Source organism: Zonotrichia albicollis, chromosome 27 (genome assembly GCF_047830755.1).
Source record: "Zonotrichia albicollis isolate bZonAlb1 chromosome 27, bZonAlb1.hap1, whole genome shotgun sequence".
Classification (NCBI taxonomy): Eukaryota; Metazoa; Chordata; class Aves; order Passeriformes; family Passerellidae; genus Zonotrichia; species Zonotrichia albicollis.
This window is the reverse complement of record NC_133845.1, coordinates 4,677,894-4,700,915: the sequence shown is the minus strand read 5'-3', so window position 1 is coordinate 4,700,915 and position 23,022 is coordinate 4,677,894. Positions and strand designations below refer to the sequence as shown.

General features: G+C 54.1%; 1 protein-coding gene across 15 annotated transcripts in view; it reads right to left on the bottom strand.

Annotated features, from left to right (window-relative positions):
• Positions 1 to 1,296: 1,296 nt before the first annotated feature.
• Positions 1,297 to 23,022, bottom strand: part of IGSF9B (immunoglobulin superfamily member 9B) — a 47,963-nt gene continuing 26,237 nt past the window's right edge. For 10 of the 15 annotated variants that reach the window (XM_005492585.4, XM_014271041.3, XM_005492587.4 and 7 more), the window contains 6 exons: positions 21,649 to 21,733; positions 20,253 to 20,414; positions 19,482 to 19,527; positions 16,549 to 18,180; positions 8,250 to 8,371; positions 1,297 to 7,842 (listed from right to left, as the gene is read on the bottom strand). In XM_005492585.4, coding sequence (XP_005492642.2) covers positions 7,619 to 7,842; positions 8,250 to 8,371; positions 16,549 to 18,180; positions 19,482 to 19,527; positions 20,253 to 20,414; positions 21,649 to 21,733 — 2,271 coding nt within the window. In that variant the 3' untranslated portion in view covers positions 1,297 to 7,618. The other 5 variants (XR_012577055.1, XR_012577056.1, XR_012577057.1 and 2 more) reach the window with 5 other exon arrangements.

Sequence of the window (23,022 nt, the reverse complement as noted above, 5' to 3'; positions counted from 1 at the left end):
GCTCAGTCCCAAACTGGCTCCTTGTCCTGCCACAGCCCAGGGGGAAGGGGACAGGGATGCGGCGGGTCCGTTCTGCCCTGCAGGAAAAGCCCCAGATATCCCCAGCACATCCCTCACCGTGCCAGGGCTCGATGCCACCTCAGCCACTGGGACAGGGAGAGCCCTTCATCCCATCCATAGGGACAGGGAGAGTCCCACATCCCATCCAGAGGGACAGGGAGAGTCCCAGATCCCATCCAGAGGGGCAGGGAGAGCCTCACATCCTATCCATCCAGGCAGGGAGAGCCTCACATCCCATCCATAGGGACAGGGAGAGCCCCTCAACACATCCATCCAGGCAGGAAGAACCCCTCACCCTATCCAGGCAGGGAGAGACCCAGATCCCACCCATCCAGGCAGGGAGAGACCCACATCCTGCCCCAGTGCACCCCAGCAGCCCCACAGCCCCAGTAAGCCCCGGGTCTCTCCTGGACAAGTCCTCACATTCCCTACAGAGCAGGTTCCCCGCTCCAGCCGGGTGCAGGGACCTGGAGAATCCCTCTGTGGCCACCTGGGTGGCTCTGAGGGGTTCAGAAACCCTCGAGGTTTATCAGGGCAGCCGGGACAGGTGACAGGGAGGCAGCAGCGTGGGGACCTTGTCCCCACAGCGTGTCCCACCCTGTGCCACCCCCCAGGCTGCAGCTGCCTGCTGCTCCTCTGAGCTGAAATTTGTCTTTTTTCTCTGAGAAAAAAAAGCCCAAGACAGCCCTCAGTGGAAACACCACCTCACCACGGCCCTGGGCAAGCTGGCAGCAAGCCCAGGCTTCCTCATCCCGGGATTTTGTCCCTTTTTAGTGTTTTTTCCCTACTGAAAGAGCAAACAGTGGTGATGCTGGGTCCGGAGAGGGCAGATCCCCCGGAGCACTGCAAGCCCCCCAGCCTGGCCCAGCCCTCCTCTCCCTCGCCACTGTATTGCTCAAACAGCACTAGGCATGGATACAAAAATAAAACAGCTATGTGACTTAGATATATATAATTTTTATATATATATATATATTTGTATATATATTTTTGTCTATTTATAGGTGGATGGAGAAGCAGAGAAGCTGAAGCGCAATATAATGTAAAAATACTCACTCTGCTCCTGCTGTTGAGACTCTCCCCACCTCTGACAGCCTCTCTCATGCTGCACAGAAGTTTCTGACACCTATTACTAACGAATTATTTTAAATATTTATTCTCCCCCCCTTCTAAAATAGAGAGTAAATATATATTTGTTTAATTTTATATACAATGCAGTTTCGATACACCAATATCATTTCTTTAGATAGAGATACTGGGGCTCATTTCTCAAGTCTTTTTTTTTTTTGTGTGTGTTTTATTTTAATCTAAGTGCTGGGGGGGGAGTGGGTGGAAATCTGAAGAGCTTTCAGACCCGGGAAGATGGGCACCCTCTTTTGCAGCCCTGCAACCTCAGGAGAACAAGAATAAAAGCCCTCCTGGGAGAGAAAGTGTCATTTCGATGGTAAATATAAAATCTGGGCAAAAATCTGTCCTCCGTGGGGGATGCCAGCCCCTCCATCCTGCATTTCCCACCCCACTGCAACCTGTACAAAAATCCTTATCTACCTCTACAGCACATGCTTGCCTCATCCAACATCCCCGAGCCTGGACCAGCCCCTCTGCCCACCCCCTCCCCAGGTCCCTCCTCCATCCATGCACATATCAAAAGTCAGCCAGAGCCCCAGTTCTGGGGATGCTTGTCCTGCTGCCACACAATGCTGAGGAAAAGAGCTCAGCCAGCTGTGCCAAAACACCTGAAATTGGGGAAAATGGGCAAACACAGCTCCCTCTCATCCCAGTCACCCAGCCAGGGGAACAGGCCCCCATCTGTCCACACTGGTCCTCCCTGCTTGGGGATGTGCCAGCTGATGGAAATTGAGTGCAATGTTAAGTTTCTTCTTTGCTGGCACTAGTGTTGCCAAATGTGGTCGCTGCTTCCCAGCACTCAGCTCCTGGATCAAGCGTCCCTGACAGATCTCTAACAGGAACAACTGCACTTCCCACCTCTCCTTCCCACAAACACAGGCAGAGAGGAGTCAAGATACTCAGAAACAGAAAAAAAACCCCAAAAAAACTAAGCTGAAAGGGCAAAATGGGAGTAAATATCCTGCTTTCTGTAAGGACTACCCTGTGCCCAGACAGCACAGGGATGACTCTGGGAGAGGAGTGGGGATCCAGCCTGAATCCAGCTGCCCCCATCAGTACCAGCTCTGGCATCACTGGTGACCGCATCCCCTCTCTGCCTCAGATCCTCAAAGTCCTGCTGATGAGGTTTAAAATAAAAAGACACTGTCAAGAACACCCTGTCCCTCCCGGGAGGCACTGCTGGGGCTGGCTGGCACAGCCAGTGCTGCATTCCTCAGCTCAGGGGACAAATTTAGCTGTATCCCTCTCTCATCCCTTCTGACTCACGCTTCTCTGGGAAGAACAGACGCAAAGCAAAACGCTTTCACACGAGTAACCAGAGAGCAGCATCTAGAGGGACTTGAGGGAAGGGTTTTTGCATGGTGCAGCTTTTTCTTTGAGCGATGGCACCGGGTAAGAGGCAACGTGACATCCCCCTCCTGTGTCGTGTCCCTTGTCACGCCCCACGTGCCTTGGACACGCAGAGCACAGGACCTGTCCCTCCTGCTCCTCCATCTCAGGGCCCAGGGGTGAGTCACAGACAATGAACAAAGCAAAGCTAAAAACTGGGGATGAAATAATGGAACAGAGTGATCTGTTGTGTGCAGCAGGGCCGCAGCGCACGCCGGTGCCTCTCCATCCCCAAATTCCCCTCAGGCTGCAGCTGCTCTCAGCCCCTTCCCAGCTTTGCCCGTCCTGATCCCCTGCCCCAGCACAGCTCTAAACTCTCCCCATGACACACACATACCCCGACATGCAAATCTACTGAATTCTGCAAACCTAGCTACCTTTGTCCTATGCTTCTCTAGCTATTTATATCTCATATGTACAGTGGGTTTTACTCCGGTTCCTTGAGAAGATTTCCTTCCAGAAAAGCCCTGACTTCAGTCTGGGGCTGCAGCGAGCCCATGTGGGACGTGTGGAAATCCCTGAAGGTCCAGCCTCATGGAAAAATACCTCCAGACAAGAGCTACAGCTGAAACCAACCCAAAACTCTGAGAACTCCCAGATCTACGTCACTGCCTGAAGCAGGAAGAGAAACCAAAATGCCAGGCTGATTTTGTCCTAATACAGACAGCAAGGTGGGAGCAGCAATGAGTCTGGAAAGTGTGTCATGTCTGGATCATACCAGACATGACTAAGCCCTGCCAGGACCGTGCCTGGGCTGCTGATCCCATATCCAGTGTCCTCAACATTCCCAGAGGTAGGTACAGTAAGCTGTTATTCCCTTTATATTCCCTTTACATTTATACATCCAAACAGCATCACCTCCAGCCTTCCTCCAGTGGCACTGAGCCAGCTGACAAGGTGACAAACACCAGATGAACAGCCTGGAGTCCCCCAGTGCCCCAAAGCAGCCTCCAAGTCACAGGGGAGCAGGAATGAGAATCCTCCCAGGAAAAGCATCCCCTGCTCACACAGACAGCATGAGGACTCATGGAGACTCAGGGGGCAGACTGCAAACCATGCTGAGGTTCAGACTAGGAAAGGGCCCTGGGACCTGGCAGCTCCCCCATCCCACAAACTCATCACTCCCTGTGCCTGTGGGTGCTGTTAGTGGTAGGCACAGAAACAGGGCCCCACAAATGAGCCCTGAATTCTCCGTCTCCCCCCTTACACCAACTTGCATTTTCCTTCACGTCAACACCGCAGAGCCGAAACGCTGCTGGGGCTGCACAGCAAAGTCACCTTAGAAACACGTGGATGAGAGCTCAGCAAGCCCTGCTGGAAAAGCAGGCAAAGCACTTTCCCTGCCCTTTTTCCCTGGCTGCTCCAGGATTCCTTGTTGGACTGCAAGGGACAGCACCCCAGGAGCACCCCTATTCCACAGGATCTCCATGGCATCCTGTACCCACCTCTCCATGCCACCTTCCCCAGCTCAGGGTGCCCCAGTCCTGCAAACCCCAAGGTGGCATGAAGCCAGTGCTGGAGCATCCCCACCATGGCCACCTTGCAGGGAGAAGCATCAGCAAGGACCCCCCAAAACTGAGCTGGTATCCCTACACTGACACCCCAGTAGAGCCCAGGGACAATATCCTTGTGATTCAGAGGAATTTTTTCACCGTGGGCCAGGATTTGCCAAGGGACCTAATGGAACATCATGTTCACAACGTGAAAGGAGGAATCGTACAGTTACTGATACAGAAAGAGCCATCTACCTCAGACCAGCTTAGAAAATAAGAGAGTTTGGCCCAGGAAGATAAAAATCAAGATATATTTTGCAGCATGAAAGGAAAAAAAAAAAAATAATGAAGAAGCAGCAGCAGCAGCGACAGCAGCTGTGTTTGCAAACCACCAAAGCGACACGGAGTTCAAACGGGGGTGAAATGGGGGAAGTGTTTGGCATCGTCTGACACGGCTTCGATGTTTCCAGGTCCACGGAAGGAGAGAGGAGCAACCCTGAAGGGCATGGAAACCAGAGGGCTGGGAGAAGCGAGGAGGAGGTTGCCAAAGCAAGAGGCGAGCCAGTCAGCCAAAGCACGGCCCGAGTCTATCGGAAGGTAACTCGGTCTAGCAGGGAAAGGAGTTAAGGATGGTTTTAGGGAGGAGCTGCTTCCACGAGGCGCCCGGGCGGGATTTCCCACTCCAGCAGCGTGGCAGGTACACGGCTGAAAGAGAGAGGGCTGCAGCTCCAGCCTCTAAAGGTCGAAGACCATGAAAAGCCCAGTGGCTCAAAACACCTGCAAAAGGAAAACAAATCTCAAAAGACTGACCCAGCAAGCCAGCATGCTCTGTCAACCTGCCCTGCACTCCAAGTCCTCTAGAGCTCCTTAAGATGGGATGGGGCATAGTCCTGAGGTAGAAACCTCAAGAGCCTGAAGACAGCGCCTGGCCCCTCCGAACGGGTGTCGTAAATCGTTTGGAAAGCACTCAAATGGAAAAGCAACCCTCTGTTCCAGAGGCTGAGGCAATGAGAGCAAAAGGAAGAGCAAGTTGGCCATGGCACGGGCAGCACAGAGCCTCCACGCCTCCCCCAGCCCCGAGGGTCACCTGTCCATCAGGAGCAGCCCGGCTGGAGTGACCGGTGAGCTGGAGTTGGCCAAGCCAGGCAGAGTTTTCCCCGCTGCCGAGCGGGAGAATGGCATTAAATCAATTCAGATCCGAGCGGGTTCTAGGGAAAAACCCTAAAAACACACCCAAAGAAAAGAAATTCGCAGTCATACTGGTTAGCAAGGTTGAGTTCTCACTCTGAGAGTTGAGGTTCTTACGTCAGGTCACTCGTCACGTCAATAAAAAGCCCTGGTGCAGGCTGGAAAGAGAGGGGCATTTCTGCCAGACCCTCCCTCCTTCCCAAGACAAACCTGGTGATGGTTTGAGAAAGTTGTTAAAGCTCAGAAATATCTGGTTATCGATTTAGAGGATTCATTGTCCAGCGGTTCAAACCTTACTTAGGGCCTGGAGATTGGAAAAGACACGGTGCTCTGCTTTTGGTGGCCACAGGTTCCCGAGCATCCTGCTGGGAAAGGAAGCACAACCTCTAAAACCAGGTATATGGAGGCAGAGCAATCAACAGGCTCCGACCTAAAAGCGTGGCGTGGTCAGAGAGCCAGATCACCACCGAGAGCTCACGTCTTCCTCCAGACATCTCAGCCCTTGGAGGTTCAACCAGCAGCAAGAGCAAAAACCAAGGCAAAGCAGAATTAAAGGCGAGATTGCAGAGAATCTCTTGGCAATTCTACCTGGGAATAAACAAAAGTTTCATATGCAAATAGAGAGCCTGGGGCTAAAAACATGCCTGCAGGCTCTCCAGCTCTCCTGACACTTTTTCTACAGCCTGAATCCACTCAAAGCAAGAATATCTACATGAAACACTCGGTGTTTTATTCCCAGGCAGGCTGGAGGGTTTAGCACTTTACCGCAGAGGAAGAACTGTGCAAACCTGGATGCAGTGGTTGATTTTACCACTTCAAACCAAAAAAAAAAGAACCAACTCTAAATATTTTAAAGGTAGGGATTGCTTGGTATTAGCACTAAGCATTTACATAGCACTTGCAGTCTGTAGGCCACCAAGTGCTTGTCCAAAGTGCTCAAATATGACTTATCCCCATTTTACAGATGGGAGAACTGAGGCACAGAGAGGTCAAGTGACTTGCCCAAGGCCACGCAGTCAGAGAGTGGAGGCAGAGCAGGAAAAGTGAGCCCAGCTGTTCTCGGGTTACACCTTGCCTGCTAAAAACAAACCAAAAAAAAGGCCTATGCAATCCAGAAAACCACCAGCCACCAAACCTACCCTATTCTGAAGAGGAAATACATTCTGGTGAAGAGTTAGAACAGCATTACTGAGGGGAACAGGGAGCAAAGGGAGGGACACAACCCTGGCAGGTGTCACAGCCGACACAAGCGGGCTGGAGCAGGAAGGAAAAAGGGAAAAACGGTGAAACCAGCAGCAACATATTTTAAGCTGGCGCGAAACGCTGGGCTTAGCTTTGCACGGAGCCGTCCACGTCCATCCGCAGAGCTGGGCACTTCCAGATGCTCTCCCTGGGGCTCAGCACCTGCCGACGGAGGCTTTGGGGACCAGGCAGCCAAACCCCGCTCGCTCGCACGCCCGTGTCTCCCCCTTTGCGGTTATGGGTGGGGATTAAACATCACACAGTAAGAAATCACATCACACGCGGCGCTGAAGAACATTTGCCTGAGATACACAGAGCAGTCGGGCAGAATTAATCAAACCCACCCTCATCAAAGCTGGCACACGCCACACCTGGAGGGGGAAACACCCTCGGATCGCGTCAGCCCCGCACCTGCGTGCTCGCAAGCACACGTCAACGAGGCTCGAGTGCGTTTACACACAGACAAATGGTGATTTCTCACATTGATTCCAAGGCTGGGGGTCTTTCTGGCTTTTCCCTTTCAGAGATAGGTAAGGAAAGACGTCACGGATGGTTTTGCTGCTGTTACCTTCACGTCAAAGGAGGCTGGGAAGGGGGAGGCAGGGAGATTTTCACAATTACATCTTTCCTGGGATTATTTGGTCATGGTTTTATCATAATCAGATTCATGGGATTACCAGTTCCCGCCTGGGTTGTTAGGTTCTTGTCACTTAATTACACCCTGTGTCATTCAACTTCTTCTGGCGATTGAGGGCCAGCTGCTCAATCCCACACTTTCCCCCTAAACACGCGCTGCCGACGCAGATGTCAAAAGCTCCATCCATGCCTTTGAAGCCTAGAGATCTTTTCCAAAACCGAGGTGCAACACCCCCCTTCCCACCCCACCCAAACTGTTCGGGGTGGGGGAGAAGTGGATTTGAGGAACACCCAGCCCAAAGCATCCTCCCCTAAGCATCCCCCGGGTCCCCCCAGCTCGTCCCCGCCGTGAGCCACCGAACCCCTCAGAGAGGTGACAGCTTAGGGGTGTCCCCCCCTCTTTCCCATCACCTCCATCCCCCCGTGGTGTGACACCAGCTCCCTCCACCGCTCCTGTTCAACCTCCTGGCACCGGCGCTAGGCTAGAGCAGGGTGGCGTGTCCACTGGTGTCATCGTGGTCCACGCTGTTGAGAATGGCTGTCTGGTCTTCAGGGATCTGCCGGTGGCAGAGGTCGTCCTTGAGCGCTGAGAGCCGGGCGAAGGGGTCCTGACGAGGGTGTCTCTTCTTCTTGCGGAGGCAGACAGCTTCGTCAGGTGACAGTACCTGAGAGCTGGGAGGGTGCTGAACCTGGGAGGCAGAGCCATCTGGGAAGGGGGGAGAGAAGGCAGATGGGACTGGAGCCAGCAGCAGGCAGAGCAGAGCACTTTGCTTGCTGAAAAAGGGAGGTGACAGCAAGCCTGGCCCTGAATACGCAGCGTGGCAAGAAGGGAAAATGCCGGGCATCAGGGAAAATGAAATTAACACTCAAAATCCAAACAAATGACTAAATATGGGAGATGCATGGAAAGGACTCGGTTTGGAGGAGCAAAGGAAGGACAACCTGCAGGCAAGCAGCCCAGGGAGACATCCCTTTGGGAGGCAGGGAACAAGGGCAGCATCCAGGAACAGGCTTGGAGAACCCCAGCGCTGGAGCCGGCAGGGATCTGCCCAAGCTCTGCTCACAGCAGGACACAGGGAATGCCGTTGGGGACCGTGGGGTCCTCGCACTCACTGGGTTGTTTTCTGGATTTCGAGGAGCCCTTGGATGACTTTTTGGGCTTCTTTATCCGCTGGTATTTCAGAGCTTCGAGCCTCTCAGGTGCAGCAGCGTCCCCGGGCGGAGATGGACGTTTTCTAGGAAGGAAAAGCAGACACGTGCCATCAGCGGCTCCCGGCCACGCTCGGGCCTCTGGGCATCCCCGGTGGGGGATCGGCCGATCCCAGCTGGCTCTGCCGTGGAAAAGGAAGAGGTGAGAAACCCAGGGCCAAGGGAGCAGGGCCAGCCAGGTGTGCCAGAGCACGGGATGGAGGAAGTGAGGCGTCCCCGCTGTGCCCCTACATCTTCTCCTGGTTTTCCAGCGGCACCGCGACCTAGCTGGTGCCACGTCCAACGTGGGCATCCCCAGCTCACCTGCCTGCCATGCCAACACTGCTAGACAAAACAGGACGGGGCAGATCCTATGTCCGATAAGGCATTTCTGGGAAGTGATAGGAAACCCCTTGGGATGGAAAGAGAAGAGAAAGAGATAGGCAGAAGCAGCACGGCAGCATCGAGACGGGCACCACGAGCCACCCGGGGCGGACAACACCTGCACCACAAACAGCAGGGAGGCAGGATCCTGCTGGCCCTGCTCCCACAGCCAGAAAAACCAGGGGCCACACGACAGACAGGGACACCAAGGGCACACACCGACAGAGCTGGGAGAGGTACCTCGCTCCCAGGTCCCTGTGAGAAGCGACAACAAAAACGTGACAGCACAGGAGCATCTGCTCCTGGAACAGCGAGAGGCTGGGAGCTGGAAATGGAAACACTGACAGGGTTTTATTGCAAGGACAAGGAGGATGTTTGCAAAGGGGTGCTTCCTGCAGGAGAGCCAGCAGGTGCAAGGGATAGTTTATCAGCTGTACCCCCTGGGGAACTCTTCTACAGGAACCAGCTCAAGGTGCAGTATCTTCCCCTTTGCAAAGAGATTTTCTTTTTATTTCCTTCACTGTACCTGTTTTTCCCATCCAAGGCCTGGAAAGCATGACTGCTGTAGAGAGCAGAGCATTAGAGGAAAACCTTTTCCTTAGGAGTGCAGGCAGTCCAGCTCTTATCTATAGCACACCCCTTATCTATAGCATTGCCCCCTTCTTGCTGCTTTCCCATCTCCTTCCCCCTCTCCATTTTACTTCCACAACCCTCCTAGGAGTCACCAACTCCTAATGCCACAGAAAAAGTCTGAGACCATCTGGGATAAACCCAAGCCTCTTGCAGACAAGGTGTCCAGAGAAGATTGGAAGCTTCCACAAAGCACCTTTCACTGTGATAAAGCCAACATTTTAAGCCAGGCTCCAGTGAAGAAAGGAGATTTAAAACAGCCTGCCGGCACCATTCAGAGGAGATGATGCTCTTGTACTCTGACAACTTGGTCACCAGGGGTCAGCAACCAAACCTTGTCACAGGAGCCACACAGAGGACAGTGCTGATGGCAGCTCCTGCATCCATCTGTGACCAGGACAGTGATCAGCAAATCCCACAAGCCACGAGCAGCAGGAGGGCAGGAGGAGCCACCTCAGCTGGCTGCAAGAAGCAACATCAGTGCCTTCAGACTCCTGCTGGGGCACAGAACCACTGAGGAGGATGTCCCCCTGTCTGTCAGCAAGGTGTGCCCCATCCAGCATTGCAAAAACACCATGGCTGCTGGCAGGAGCAGCAGGGAAGGGGCGAGGAAATGGGCTGGAGCACAGACCCTGCACTCCTGGGCTGTGGTACCAGAGTACACCCACCCACAGAGAGTCTGGAGCTCCTCATCTCCCCTGGGGTCCAGGCAGAGCCTGGCTGGCACTGAAGACACCCTGCAGGCTTTCCCCTGTGGGTCCCCATGTGTGCAGAGCACAGTGTGACAGCAGCGCTTCCCATCCGACATCCCAAGGGTCTCCAGAGCGTTGAAATTTCAGCTGGAGTGCACAGGCAAGGAGCTCCCAGGAGCTTTTTCCCCTTAGGGAGCAGAAGGGTTTTTGGGTTTTTTTGAAGATGAGTGTGATTGCAAAGCTTCTCAGTTTTGCTGGCAGCACTGGAGAGCACCCAGGGATGTGCAGCGTGAGGTGAAGCAGCAGCTGAGGCGCAGCAGACGCAACAGAAACCCAAACACTGGGCACAAAAAAAGCTCATTTTCATGTTTTTACTGGGCACAGAAAAGCTCCTTTTCATGTTTTCCAACGCAACAGAGACGTCAGGGTGCGGAGAGTTCCTGGAGAGTCTCTGTTCCAGCTCCCAGCAGAGCATCACATCAGCCAAAGATGAAGCAGCTCATTAGACATGCCGGGAGTCCCGCTGGCTGGATCCAAGCTTTTCCTCATCCAGAAGACAACGTTTACATTTGCAGAGCTCAAACGCCTTCCCAAGTGCAATCAGCCTCTTGTGAGAGATGCTGCCAGCAGCAGCTCTGCCCTCAGAGCTGAACCAACCGAGCTTCAACCATGCTGGCTGAGGGTAGGACCACAGTGACCCACAGGTCACAGCATGGCACTCCCTGCAGCAATTCCTGCTTGAATGGCCAATGACAGGCTTGTTCCACTTATAGCCAACATTCTGTGGGGTGCACATGAGTTGTATTCCTGCAGGTACTTGGCTAATGTGACTTCAGCTGCTCCAGCTCCATCACCCACAGAGTTCAGCACCGAGCTTGGTGATCCTGCTGCCATCCTGCCCACCAGCACCTGCCTTCTACCACCTCTTCCCACCACCCAGACAGCTTTTGACACTGTTATTAAAGCTCAGCCTGTAAAAGTCTCTTTCTCTTTCCACTCTGTTTTCTTTCTAAGAAGAAGCTGTCGTGGCATGCTGACAAAATTAAACAGATTTACATGAGGGATTATGAGGAAATTGCCTGAAGCTCATTTCCACTAGTTCTCTGTAATTGAACTCGTATTTATACACACAAACATAAACAGTGAGTGCACTGAACCCATGTGTCACCATAAATACTGTCTGACCTCTGGCAAGGAAGGGATACAGAGGACAAAATGATGCTACTCAGCAGCCAAATTTTATCTGCTCTGCCCACCCTTTATCTCTTCAAAGGGCACCGATTCTTCCCAATTAATTTTCATTTTAAGCTCTGCCAAAAGCCTCTTCCTGCCCCCAGAGTTCACATATTGGGCAGCTGCCCACGCATGAAGGAGCTCTTGAATACCAACAGATGAGATGTTTAGAGAGGTGGGCGAACTTCTTCTGGAAACTTCAGTGCAGAGCCAAGCAAAGGATCTTTGAGAAGCCCATGTGAACTCCTGGCACCAACCTTCTGCGAGGCACCACCAACACCTGGAGCAGCAGCTTTCCTTGAGTCTTCAAAGGAAAACCCTTCTGCATGAGCACATGTCTGTACTGCATGGACTGGGAGATAATGGAGAGGCCACAAAGGTACTGAAGGACCTCCAAAAGTCCGAGGATATCTAAAGGAAGTAGAGGAGAAGGATCCAGCCCAACACACATCACAGCTGCTCTTCGTCAAATGTCCTTCCGTGTACAAAGCAAAGATATAAGGGAGAAGACCCCTGAAATCATCCACTCAGAAAAAGAACCCATATAAAGGAAGGGTCCAGGAGATTCAAGAATACTATACACATATTTATATATATTTAACCTCATGGAGGTCTCAACACACCCTCCCTGTCTCCTCCTCTCCTTGAGCTAAGACATTGACATCCAGGAATAGTTTGGGCATGTTAGACCATCCACTTGGATAGAGTATCCACTTGAAAGGAGCCCACTGCGTCCTTCAACCCTTCATCCTCCTCACATGAAGAGCTCAGTTCTCCTACACGAGGCTCCTGCAAGTCAGGATTCCCACTCTGCTCCGAGGCTGCTGCCTCCATCCCGGAACGCTTGGGATCCTTCAGCACAAGAGGTGCCAGAGAAACACGGCGGTGACAGCCCCAGGCCAGGGCTGCTGCTGCTGCCAAGGCACCGCCAGGAGGGAGGGAGAAAGGGGCTGGTCACAGCGGGGAGCACACCAGAGAAGGGGTGCCCTTCTACAGGTCTGCAGACACCACAACTCATCTACACAACGGACTTCACCACCATGCTGACGGAGAGGAGAGAAGGCGAGGGAAACGGGGCCGGGCTGGACAGGAAGAGGGGGATACAGTCATGGGGAAGGGGAGGGAAGAGAGGAAGATAAATGAAAAACAGGAGTGAGAAAATATATAAGGAAATTAAAGAGACTGAAAAGAAAAATAAAGTAACGATAATAATAATAATGATAATAATAATAATAATAATTAAGAAAGAAAAGAAAAAACGCACTCAGACAAGCGGACTCACAACTTCTCCAAGCGGAAGGAGGCATGGAACACATGCAGAGGATCAGCACATGGACAGTCTTTAAAGGGGAACCTGTTTTCTTTCAAGCGGGGAGCCAGGGCTGCTGCTCCTCCCGCACGCCTGGCGCCGACGTCCCTTGGTCACTCAACGCTACGCCACTGCCAAGCCCCCCAGCTCCCTGCACTGGCAGGGCTGCCCTGGCAAGGGGGGCCTGGGGAGGCCACCCAGGGCAGGCTGCCGTGCCGAGGGGCAGGGGAGCTTGGTGCCTTGTCTGTGGTTTTTGGGTTTCCCTCTGCAGGGAGACGACAGCTCCCTTTTCCCTGTTCCAAGATGCGCGCTGCATCCTAGGAGAAGATGGGAGAACTCCTCGTGCTGGCTCAGTAACTGCATCATTTATCTCTGCCCATCCATAAAAAATACCTGAGCTTCACCTAGCAAAAGCCACCATGCTGCAGCAAGGAGCTCACATGCTGTCTCTCCTTCTCCTCACAGCTTCCAATGCTGCAATAGAGAAATCTGGCTGGTCTGGTATAAAATCCCTGTGCTCTGCATGCACTGACAATTTTATGACCCCAAATTATCAAGAAATTACTTGGCTGGGCTCTCTGCAGGATTCCTTGCTTATTGAAGTGAGATTTATTCTTCTGGTTTCCCCTTTTTGGGGATAATGACTCTGGAGTTGCCCTTGTGACTGCAGCTCCCAGCAGCATCCTGGAGTAGGACACACGGCTGCTCCAATCCTGCTGGGCAGTGTCACCCTGCTCCTCAAAATCCATCAGCCCACACCAGCCAGGACCTGGGCAAGAGCCACACCAAACTCAGACACGAGCCTGGAGTTACCTCTGCTGTGCTAAAGCCATGTCTGCTCGTGTCCCTAATGCTGCCAGAGCAGGGAAGTGTCACAGAGCAAGAACAAGCAGCCACATCCTCTCTGAGGGCTTCCCCATCATCCTCTCTGAGGGCTTCCCCATTTCCCAAAAAGGCTGGCACAGCCCAGATCTCACCAAGGCTTGGTGCCAGCTCTGCTCCTCACGGGATGCCCTGCTCTGGGATCAGCAAAGAAAAACAGAAGGAGAAGGCAGCCAAGTGCTCAAGAGATTTGGAGGCTCGAACAGGATGGGTTTTGTCATGCCAAGAGGATGGCTCCTCCATGGAGCACACACATCCAACACCCCCTCCTCGCCAATCCTGCTCTCCCCACCCCAGGACAACCCTCCAGGTCAGCTGGAGGAACTCCCCTCTCCTGGAAACATCTCCCTGATTTCTCTAGGCATCCCACCTCTCTCTCATGAGGCTCTTTCCCAGCCCAACAAGGCTCCTCACGCTGTTGGAGACAATCAGCCAGGACCTTGACTCTTCCCAACCAAGGCAGCAAAGCTTAACCTTTTGTAAGACCTGTCCTAAGGAAGTTTGGGCATGGCCATGCCCTTAGAACCAGCCCCATGTACAATCTCATCTCTGCTTTCACAGCCAGCCTGGCTGATGGCCAAACAGGCCAGTGCTGCCAATCCTCTGGATCACAAATTACTATTATCCCATCTGGATTTGGCAGTTTTAGTGATATTCTTCTGCTTCTAAGGTCTGAAAACCATCTCCAGATTACTCCATCCCAGTTCCAGAAATGCCCATGGCTGTCTAGGAAACCAGCCCCATGAAGGCAGCCCAGGAGGAATTTTCTTGGAAGAGTCTTTCAAGACCTGCTTAGGGCAGTTTAATTACAGGTGGGTCAGAAGAAGCCAAAGATTTCTCCAAGGAGAATTTCAGGGATGGAAGGACTTTCCCATGACCACACCTGTGATGGGAAGGAAAACTACCTTTCTGGCAGCCTGAGACTATGGTTCTGCTGCTGCCAAGCATACAATCCATCTCGGGAGAAAGACTTTTCCCATTTTCTGTGACTGAGACTTGGGAGAAAGAAAACAAATCCAGACACTGCTGGAAACAAAATTCTCCACGTGCTGGACTGCAGCTGGAGACTGATTTTTGGAGCCCACTCTGAGCACGCTGTCTGCAGCTGGTGGCTCCAGAGGCGGATGTTTTTCCTGGCTTCAGGGGGTGACTGTGGGCTCCTCCTGGTTTGGATCATCTGGGACAGCCCCACCTCAACACACACCTCCCTAACACCACACAGCCCTCGTGCACCTTTTTGGCCCTGCCAGGGCCAAAAGTGCCACGTGTGTCACCACCCCCAAGAAAGGAAGGGTGGCCCAGGGAGACGTTAGCTCGGCTCATCCCAAACCCCAGCCCCGAAGGCAGGGGAGCAGCGTGTGCTGCTGGGAGGGGAAACCCAAAAGCCACAGAGACTGTGCGTCCAGAGGTGTTTCCTGGTGTTTTCACATTCCTTATTCCCCTTTAAAGGAAGAGATGGTATTGGAAAAGCCCCTTCCGTGTCCCCTGTCATGCCCCGCTCCCGGCCACCCTCCACAGCACCCACACCATCCTTTCGGACATGGATCACCCTTACCTATTGAGCTGAGGAGAAGCTTGTCTCGACAACACTGCCCAGATAGCTGAGATTAATCAAAAACAAAGCAGTTATCAACACCCGCAAGGAGCCGAGCTCCGCAACACATCAGCACGTCAACAACTCCAAAGGAAAAAGGAGGGAAAGAAACCAAACTGAAACACAAACGAAACGAGGCTGGAGAAGAAAGGGGGAAAGAAACAGAAGAGAAAGGAAAAGAAGAAACAAAAACGATAATCAACGAAGCGAATGGATACACTGCATAAAAGCACGGACAACAGTGCTGCTCTAACACGGCTCTGTCCTGGAGCTGGCTCTCCTTAGCATGCCCTGCTAGACACATGGACCTGTGACTACATCCCTGACTGCATCGCTCCGTAGCTGGGTTTTCCAGAGGCACACAGAAGTCATTTCAGGCTCATCCAGCTGCTCTCCCTCCCCATCCTCTCTCCCCTGAGCCCTCCTTCCTTCCGTTCAGTGCCGGAGGGATTTGCTAAGGCCATAACGCTTCCAGGTACCAGAGGGCGGGAGTGAAATGCGGAGGGCACTGCGGGGTGAAACGCTGCCTCCCCCCTCCCCAGAACACAGCCTCTCCTCCGAACGCCTCCGACCGCGCCGGCTCCGCGGGGCCGGCAGCCCCGGCCCCCGACTCCTCTCCGCCACAAGCCGGAGGAGGGGGCTCGACCCCACCAGACAAGAAGCCAGAATGAAGCGAGACGAAAGGATGGGACGAAAGCACGGCTACGGGGTCTAAGGTGCTGTGAAAGACGGAAGGAAAGAGGAGAAATAGAGAGAAAGAGAGAGAGAGAGAGAGAGACGCTTTTGCCTGGAGCAACCCTGGTACCTGGAAAACCAGCCGCTACTGTCTAGTGCAGCCACATCCCTCTTTAGGGCAGGATCTGAGCGTGCCGGCAGCCTCCCGATCTCCGCTGGGCTTAGTTTATTTTTATTTTTGCTCCTCTCCTGACATGCTGCTGGTGTGGCTAAGTCCTTGATCTCTCCCTGCCCGCGTCCTGGGGCTGCAGCATCCCTTTTGCAGGTGGGGCGGTGACCGTGATAGCTGTTTCTGTCATGCATTAAAGCTCTCTAGACTCCGCGGGAAGGAAGAGGAGGAGGAAGACAGAGGCGCGGCGGCGGCGGCCCTAACGTTCGAAGAAAGCCAAGAGCCAGCAGCTAGAAGAGGAAACAACCTCCAGTGACACCAGGACACTTACCTAAACGAGCCAGGTCTTTGTACACCTGGTAGACGGCCCGTAGCCCGAGTTCACGGCGCTCCCAAATTCCCGAGGGACCGGGAAGGTCGCCTGCCTAAAACCCAGCGCTCTCGGGCGGCGGCCATGCAACCCGTGCCCGTGGCACCAGCCTCTGCCTAGCAAAGCCCGCGGGACGCCGTCTCCAAAAGGGATGCTGCAGCGTGCCCAGAGAGACCCTACCAGTTGGGATGGTGATGGCAGGGAGGGAGTCAGAGGGAGTGGGTAAGGCAGGGTGGGGGAAGCCAGGAAGGGGCCGGGGGGGGCACCACGGGGCTCACGCACTTACCCTGTGGCGGCTACCGTGGTGGTGGATGTCGGCTCCGGTTGGAGAATCTCCTCGCCAGCCCTCCTTGGAGAAGGGATGTCTCCGAAAACATCCATGGTGTCCACGGGCAGGGAGGAGCCCTGGGAGTTGGAGAAGCCGGTGCCCACGGGGGTGAAGGCGGTGGTCGGTCGGAAGCTGGGGCTGTCCCCGCGGCTGCTCGGCGCCGGAGATCCCGTGGAGGACGGCGTGGATTTGCGGGAGAAGCTGACGGCCGCGGGCGGCTGCAGCGTGATCTCCGACACCTCCGCCTGCTGGATGAGCCCCGGGCGGGGCCGGGCGCGGGCAGTCAGCTCCGGGGAGCTGTTGCGGGAGCTCAGGGGACTTTGGGTCAGAGGAGAAAGCCTTGAAGGTTGTAGCACCACCTGATGTAAACTGGGCTCAGCCCTCCTGACCTGCCGAGGGCTGGGCCGAGGTCGGGGTTGGGGCTCGTACCACCTGGTGTCCAGGCTGAATGTGCTTGTGCCGCTGGGGCCGACGGGCTCGGACGGTTCGTGGTAAGGCAACACGGGTATGCCCATACCTTGGCTGGTATGTCTTAGCTGCCCTTGACATCCCATGGGTTGCATAGGTTTGTCCTGCCACTTGGTGGTAGAGGGCACGGAGGATTGACCCCTGCCCGGTGACTTGCCGGTCCAGCTCTTTGGTGCCTCCAGGGGCAGGATGCCCGAGTAGGATGCGGGGACCACCTGGAGGGAGGAGGGTGGTGGCCCCCGAGGAAGGCAGCCCGTGGGCTGGGAGCCCTCGGCCGCCTCGCAGGGCTGGAGCTGGTGGGGGAACGGCGCGGGGGCCAGCTCCAGGCTGCCGAAGGGGAACTCGGCCCTGCCCCAGGGCTCGGGGGACCGGCCCCCCGTGGGGGTCTGGGCCAGGGGCAGCGTGCTGTTGGAGGCATTCTCCCCGTTCTCCTCGGGGATGGTGGGGTGTCCGAAGGGCCCCTCGGGGGGCAGCGGTGGGGAGGACATGACTGAGCTCAGCGGGCTGACTTCTGGCATGTAGAAGGGCGGCGGGTCCACCTCCCCGGGGCTGCTGCTGCTGAGGTAACCGTAAAACTGGTGGTGAAAAGCCCGGGGGGCTGGCGGGCGGGCCTGGCCAGTGGCCTGCAGGGCGCCGGGACCCTCCAGCGCCCGGTGGAACCGGGGGCTGTATGCTGGTGGCTGAAGGTAGGACTCCTGGCTGGAGGAGAGAGGGGTGAGCTGGGCTTTCAGGGCGGTCACGGAGGTGGGGACGACGGGGTCGTCGTTCTCCTCGTCCGACTGCCTGAACTCGGGGTACATGTCCGTCTCCTCCACGAAGGGGAAGCCCTCGATCCGCCGTGTCTTCAGGGAGGGCTCCATCTCGGCCGGGTCCATGACGAAGCGTCCGTCCGGCCCGCGGCTGATGAGCTCGATCGGAGTGGTGGCCTCAGCTTCGGCCTCCGCCTTGGAGACGCTGTACTTCTTGCTGCTGATGGCTCGTTTGGTCTTCTTGTAAAGGGAGAGCTCCTTCTCCTTGGTGGGGCTCAGCATCCGCTTGGCCTGAGGGCCCTGGTCGTCAGAGGACTCCGAGGGGGGACGGAGCGTGCGGATGCTCTCGGGACTCACCTTGCCGGAAGACAACCTGGACCACAGGGGAGAAAAACCGAGAGAGGGGACGGTCACCCGGGGAGGAAAGGAGCCCTTCCTGCCCAGGAGAACAACTCTGGATCCGGGAAACAAAGTGCTACCAGCTCTCAAAAGAGGAATCTCTGGGAGAAATTGGCAGGGGCTAACCAGGATGGCAGAGTCTCACCAGCGGCCGTGCACAACATCCCTGCTCCTAGAGAGGGCAGCTTGGAACACTCAGGGCTGAAAGCTCACACCAACACCTTGCAATAAGCTCCACCAACACCCCAACACCTCACAACAAGACCTTGCAACAAGCTCCACAGCCCCACAGGGAAAAAAGACACAACCAGAGCTTGCTTCCAACTCCTTTCCTATGTCCACCTGAGCTATCCATGCCCAGGAAAGGCCCTGAGAAGAGGAACATCAGGCAAATGTTCCCTCCCACAGAACTCAGCATCCCACTTGGAGATGCTGACAGATCATTTCAGACCAACTCTTTTTCCAATTATGAACACTCAGACTTCAGGCTGAGCACCTCAAAAGGCAGAGAGCACCAGGACAGTTCCCTCATCCCTATCCAGAAAGCCTTGAACAAACAGGATTGAGAGGTAAAAGACAGCAGATCCAACAAATAGTGCAGGTTATTTGAGAGCAGGGAATGAACTGAAAACAAGTAAGATTCAGATCCACCAGCACCAGGACATTTTCCAGCAGTCGAGGAGCCAAAGAATGAGGTGTCCACATCCCAGACTCTTGCACTCCCACCAGGAAGATGCTCCTGCTGATTTGCAGCTACACATGCTTTTGATGGGCTCTGCAAGGAGCTGTGGCTTCTGCAGCACCACAATCCACCTTTGGGTACATGTGGAAAGCAGCTTCAGCAGGGCACTCTTCAGGAGAAAAGATGAATTTCCCAGGAAAAAAGGAGCCAACAGAGAATGACTCAAAAACTACACTGAGCTGGCAGGAAGGACTCCATATGTAGCAGGCTAGTCCTTGTCCTAAGGAGTCCCTTCCAACTGGTATGAAATTGAGTTCCATCAGCCAACTCCAGCTTTGGAAAATGTTCACAGATCCAGCGGGGTCATCTCTTAGCTCAGCTTGCTGCATTTGTCCCTGCTGCTTCTTGTTCCAAAGCCCATTTGTCTCTTGTGAACTGCTGTGTTCCCAAAAGTTCAGGGAACACTCAAAAACAACTCATCAGGAGCAACCAAATAAGGATGAGACATTTCCATTTGAGCTTTGCAATGACTGTAGGAGGGAGGCACCTTGAAGACCCCACAGCCTGGTGCCACAGCTAAGACAGATACTTACGGGGACTCCAAACTCTTCCTGCAGTGGGTTATCGAGAGAGGAGGGTCTGGAAGAGAATAAAAAGGGGAAAGAAGAGAGAACGCTGAGGAGGCGCAACACGACAGAGACAAGAAACACTCAACATCACGACAACAAAAGACACTCAACAAGAGGCCAAGGTTTCATTGCTCCAGTGCTTTAATGGTTGCTGACAACAAACAGCTCCCGTCACAGGGTCCTGCCCGTCCTGCTGCCAGAGCCCCGCAGGCTGGAGGAGACGGAGCCGCTTCCCTGCCCTCTCCAGCTCCCCAGCCGCCCTTTCCCCTACCAGCCACTCCTGCACGCAGGCTGCAGTCCCAGCTTTTGGGAAGCAGAGCAGCAGGGTCTCCTTTGGGGTCTTCTCTAGCCCAGCACTGCTCGCTCCATGCTGGGAGCAGCTGGAGAGCCCAGCTCCAGGAGGAACCTGGAGCAGGTGAGCAGTGCCCCCCGTCTGCATCCCAGAGGACAGCCCAGCCTAAACCCCCGGCTCTAGCAGTTATCACCACGTGGGAGAGCTCCCTCGGAATTCCCAGGCTAGTTTCTCTGGCGCCTCTTCACCCACCCTGCCTCTCCCGCTCCCGACCGCGGGCGCTTTCAGGCACAGCCGAGGGAGGAAGTCAGGGCTTCACCTGAGGACGCGCACGGACCAAGAAGAGACAGACAGGGAAGAAGGTTACGACCACAACACAACCAGGGGGCAGAAACGAGGGGGAGACAGGAAGGAGGGATGAAGCACACAGGGAATGGACTCACCTTTCTTGCGCTTGAGCTTGCGTTTGCGTTGCTTGTTGACGAAGCAGGCGGCGAGTGTGCTGAAGAGGATGGCAGCAGCCAGGAAGCAGATGGTGGCAACGATGCCAGCCAGCACCGGGCGGGCTAGGCCCTCGTCCGTCAGGTCAGGCTGAGGAAAAACATCTGGGGAAAAAAACCACAGTTCAGTGTTACACCTGCTGCCTTCCCCAGGGAGCTGCCACAGTGTGGAGGCAGTGATAGTCTCTAGGAATGGTAATCTCTGTAAAGACCCTGCTTCCAAGCCAGCCCACCCAGGGAGAACAATCAGCGCTGCTTCAGGGCCAATCAGAATCATAAGATAGTTTGGGTTGGAAAGGGCTGTTTAAGCCTGTCTAGTCCAACTCTCCTGCAATAAGCAGGGACATCTTCAGCTACATCAGATTGCCCAAAGCAACCTGATAAACTTTTCTGTGTTAGCTGGTGGACACCCAGAGAAGAAGCCTCCACACCAAACAAATACATACGAACACACACAACTGCAGCAAACCTGCAGTCACCTCCTGGCTGAATAACCTCCTGCAGAAGCACAAGGTATTTCAACCTCTCTGTCAGTGCTTCATTTCAGCATTCCAATGCAAACTGGGCTGCAAACCCTTTGCTAAACAGGAGCACGTGTGAAGCCCCAGCAGACCTCAGCTGTGGGCACGTGCAGATGTGCACCCTGCACACCTCGGTGCTCCTGCCGTGTGCCATATCCAGCATCAGTGCATTTCCCTATGGAGCTTTCAGCCTGGCAGAGCAGCTGCCTGGGGCCGGGCACCTGCCAAACCCCATCAGAAAACCTGGGCGTGAGGAGCAAGGGCAGCGAGCAGGGAATCTGCAGCAAGCTCTCCTCACCACACTGGCACCACTTGGGGGCAGAGAGAGACCGCAGCATCGCAGCACAGCCGAGCAGGCTTTTCCACGAGAGCCAGAAAATCCAGGCTCGCTGCATCCCCATCCCTTCCTTCCTGCTGCCCTCCTTCCCAACGCCATCACAACCCTCCTCCGCCTGCCCCTGGCTCCAGCAGCATTCTCGGCGCTGCATGTGCAGAGGGAACACGCAGGAACTGCAGCACGCTGCAGCGTCCCTGCTTGCAAAGCCCTTTTCCCTGTGGATTCTGCACTGCAGTGCTACGTTTCCCTCTCTCCACCTTTCATTCCCGCTCCCTGGCTGCGCCAGTGCCCGCTCAGAGCTTTGTTCTCCAGGCTCACCGCAGAGCCGGGGCGGGCTCAGCTCGGTGATGCTCCGGGGATTTGTCCTCGCCTGCTCCCATCGGGGTCAGCTCAGCACATCCATGACAGCCCTGTACCCCTCCCTCAGCCCAGTTCACAGCCCCACAGCCAGAGGAAGAACAGGAGGGGAGCCAGCCCTCACCTGTGCTGGACACGCCAGCGACGTTGCTGGGTTCGCTGATGAGATCCTGCATGACCGCCAGCACGCGGAACTCGTACCAGGTGTCCTGCAACAACAAACACACCTGTCAGGGCCCCACACAGCCTCCAGCCTCGTCTTACCAGAGCCTCCAACATCCCCATAAAACCTGTCGGGATCTCTCGCTGGTCAGAGTGACCCCGAGAAAAGTTCCAAAGTCTCTTTTCCCAGCCCGGCGCTTGAAAAAGGAGTCAGGGCTCTTCATTTCTCAGTCTCAAGGTTGTTTATTGTTCCTTATCTATAAAATTCTTTCTCCTGTCCTGCTGAGGTCTGCTTAGCAATCTGCTTGCCCCCAGGGCAGTGTTATGTCTTTATACTAAAAATTACATATACAATGTTTACAATTACTTTCCAATACCCATCACCTATGTTGGACAATGAGCTTCTACTCTAAACCAATGTGTAAGTGCCAACATCACAGCAGAAGATGGAGGCCAAGAAGAAGAAGGAGAAAGGCTGGACACACTCAGATCCTGCCATCTTGCCCCCCTGAATCCCCATTCTAAAACCCCCAAAATCTACTTTTTCACCCCATGAGAAATTCACTATCATTCTACTTAATTTTTCGTGGCTTGCAAATCTTCATCTAAGGTTGGTAATTTGCTCCACAGGTCATAATCAAAACCACAGGAGCATCCTGGGCTCTGTGCCAGGGTCTCTGAGCCCCCTGGCAGGGGTCTTGGCTGCTCAGGACAGACAGAGGAATGCCCTGGGTTATGACAAAAACCCTCGAACAACACCTTTTTAATGTTAGCAAGCCAGGCTTTTATCCTTGCCCAGGGGGTGTGTGGACATTTTGTGTGGCCAACCAAAATTCTGGCCTCCACCCAGACACAGATACAAAACTTTTCATCTATTTATAGGCTTTCATCAAACAAAAATTATTGTTCATTGGTTCTAAATGACACAATTCTCTTTCATTAATTCATATTCTATCCTCTATTGGTTATTGATTTCTCGCTTCTTATGCTAATTAGTGCATATTTTTAGTATCTTTTTCCTCCTGTAGGGACTTTCTAATGTATACTGAGACTTTGTTAGTCTCTTTAGCTTCTGCTTTCTGCAAAATGTCCTTGTGGCCCATAAATCTTACATTCCAGCCTCAACAACACATCCTTCTCTCTCAGGCTTTGTTCATTGAAGAATATCAGAGTGGCTTTAGCAAAAGTTTAAGTCTCAGTCATTTTCTCAAGCTGTGTTCCTACAGAAGTTGCTTATAACAACTTTATACAAATGCTGGCTAAGAGTAATTGAAGAATAACACACTATTTATCATTATATGCATATTGACTGTGATTACTTAATACCATTAATTAA